The sequence below is a fragment of the Sinocyclocheilus anshuiensis genome, unplaced genomic scaffold (genome assembly GCF_001515605.1).
Source record: "Sinocyclocheilus anshuiensis isolate Anshui unplaced genomic scaffold, SAMN03320099.WGS_v1.1 scaffold702, whole genome shotgun sequence".
NCBI classification, from domain to species: Eukaryota; Metazoa; Chordata; class Actinopteri; order Cypriniformes; family Cyprinidae; genus Sinocyclocheilus; species Sinocyclocheilus anshuiensis.
Window position 1 is genome coordinate 764640 of NW_015548184.1, and position 1811 is coordinate 766450.

The following is a 1811-nucleotide window of genomic DNA, read 5'->3' on the forward strand; positions in this document are numbered from 1 at the left end:
TGTAGGTAGGTCTTTTTAAGTCATATGCAAGCAACTACAAATGAATATTTTCATGTGCTTTTTTAAAAATATGTACACTATATTGCCATAAGTATTGGGACACCTGTCACTGTGCGTGAGGATAGAGGAAGCGAGGACTCAAGTGCAGGAGAAATGGTTATTTATTTTAGTAAGGACCGAATCGAGAAAACACTGAACGTAGTCAAGATGGGAGATGTGAAATGCAGCACATGTCCAAAAGGTGGGATTTCTATACTGTATCGATACTGTAAAACAGCTGATTTAAAAAGTTATGGGAAGTTATGCATTTCTGTTAGAATATTTTTATATATAATATAATGGGAATGTTAGCTGTTTTTGCTATATTAGAATCTATTACAGTGTTTAATGTAGGCTTGTTTCACTTATTGCTCGTCAAAATACTTTGAACAGCTTTATGAAAGCAGTTCACAAACCACTGTGTGAGAATAAACGATCAAGATCGATCCTCTGCTTTTTATTACTGCTATTTTTACAGCGACATGATTTGAAGTTCATTTACATTCAATTCGCCTGTGTTTTGTGCTAATTTAGAGACACAGCTTGCCATTCAATTGACTGTAAGGCACAGGGTATTATTTTTACTCATCACATTGTTTTTATCAACGTGAAATCAGCCCACTCTGGCGTACTCAGGAAATCCTGTACTGTAACCCTGCTAACAACTGAGCTTTGATGGTTCCTGGAATTTACGTATAAAATAACACAGGACATTCTGTATCAATTTGAAATAATGACATATAAGGTGGACTAATATGTATGTATTCACCACATTTTAAAACAAAACAGCATTTAATTAATGAAAGATAGCTCAGGGGCACCTTTCCATTAAAATATTTCACAATGAGCTTATGTTTTAAATTTTAAAACTGTATATAATTGAAATGAAGCCAAAAGGCATTTGAACACTTTCTGGCTATACAGACTTCAGCGGAGGATGTTCATAGTTAATGTGCTGAACTACACCTATGGTTATTCTGGTAGGACACCTGTGTGAACTTGAGGAGAACTGACTTCATACTGTACATGCATGAAAAATTATCATTTGAGAAGTATCATTTGTTTGCAGTTACCACTTGGTTTGATGTTTTTTTCTACTGCAATGAAATCCATACAATTAAAAAAACAAACAAAAAAAAACATACATATATATATATATATATATATATATTCTGTCATCACTTACCCTAATTTTGTTCCAAAGTAGTATGAAATTATTTCTTCTAGAAAACACAAAAGAAAACATATTGAATAATGCTTTGTGCTTTTGCCAAGGAAAGCCATTGTTTTCAACCACACTGAATACAAATTTATGGGCAAACAAACACTTTTCTTGTCTGCAGTGTTTTACAGCGACATTATTTGAAGTTAATTTACATTCAATTTGACTTGCGTTCTGTGGTAATATTGTGACACTTACCAAATTATCATACAACTGACTGTAAAGTAAAAAAAAAAAAAAAAATAAACAATAACGAGGTAACAAGATGGGAGGGGCAAGACAATAGACAGGAGAGAGCACATGGCAACAGACAACACAAGCCATGTGCTCACCGAACACAGTCATCTGGTGGCCCTCCTGGGCACACCCGCTGAAGATTGTGACAGAACCCCACCCTTAAGGAGCGGATTCCAGACGCTCCACCAAGAGTAATCCCGGAGGGAGGCGGAATGGAGGTGGATCAGGGGGAGGGATGGTGGGCCAGGCCCGTGTAGTGGAAGAGGCCCTGGGGATAGAGGGAAACCAGGGTGCCAGGGCGGGGCAGTAGGCC

The 1811-nt window shown here is 37.1% G+C and overlaps 1 protein-coding gene across 5 annotated transcripts in view; it reads left to right on the forward strand.

Annotated features, from left to right (window-relative positions):
* LOC107704907 (tumor necrosis factor receptor superfamily member 3-like) overlaps positions 1-1811 on the forward strand; it is a 31250-nt gene that overhangs the window by 2021 nt on the left and 27418 nt on the right. For 4 of the 5 annotated variants that reach the window (XR_001636020.1, XR_001636022.1, XR_001636021.1 and 1 more), the window contains exon 2: positions 175-241. Coding sequence is in view for 2 of the 5 variants with exons in the window: in XM_016507950.1 (XP_016363436.1) it covers positions 208-241 (34 nt within the window). In the remaining 3 variants the exon portion in view is untranslated. The remainder of the gene's footprint in view (positions 1-174; positions 242-1811) is intronic. The other variant, XM_016507951.1, reaches the window with a different exon arrangement.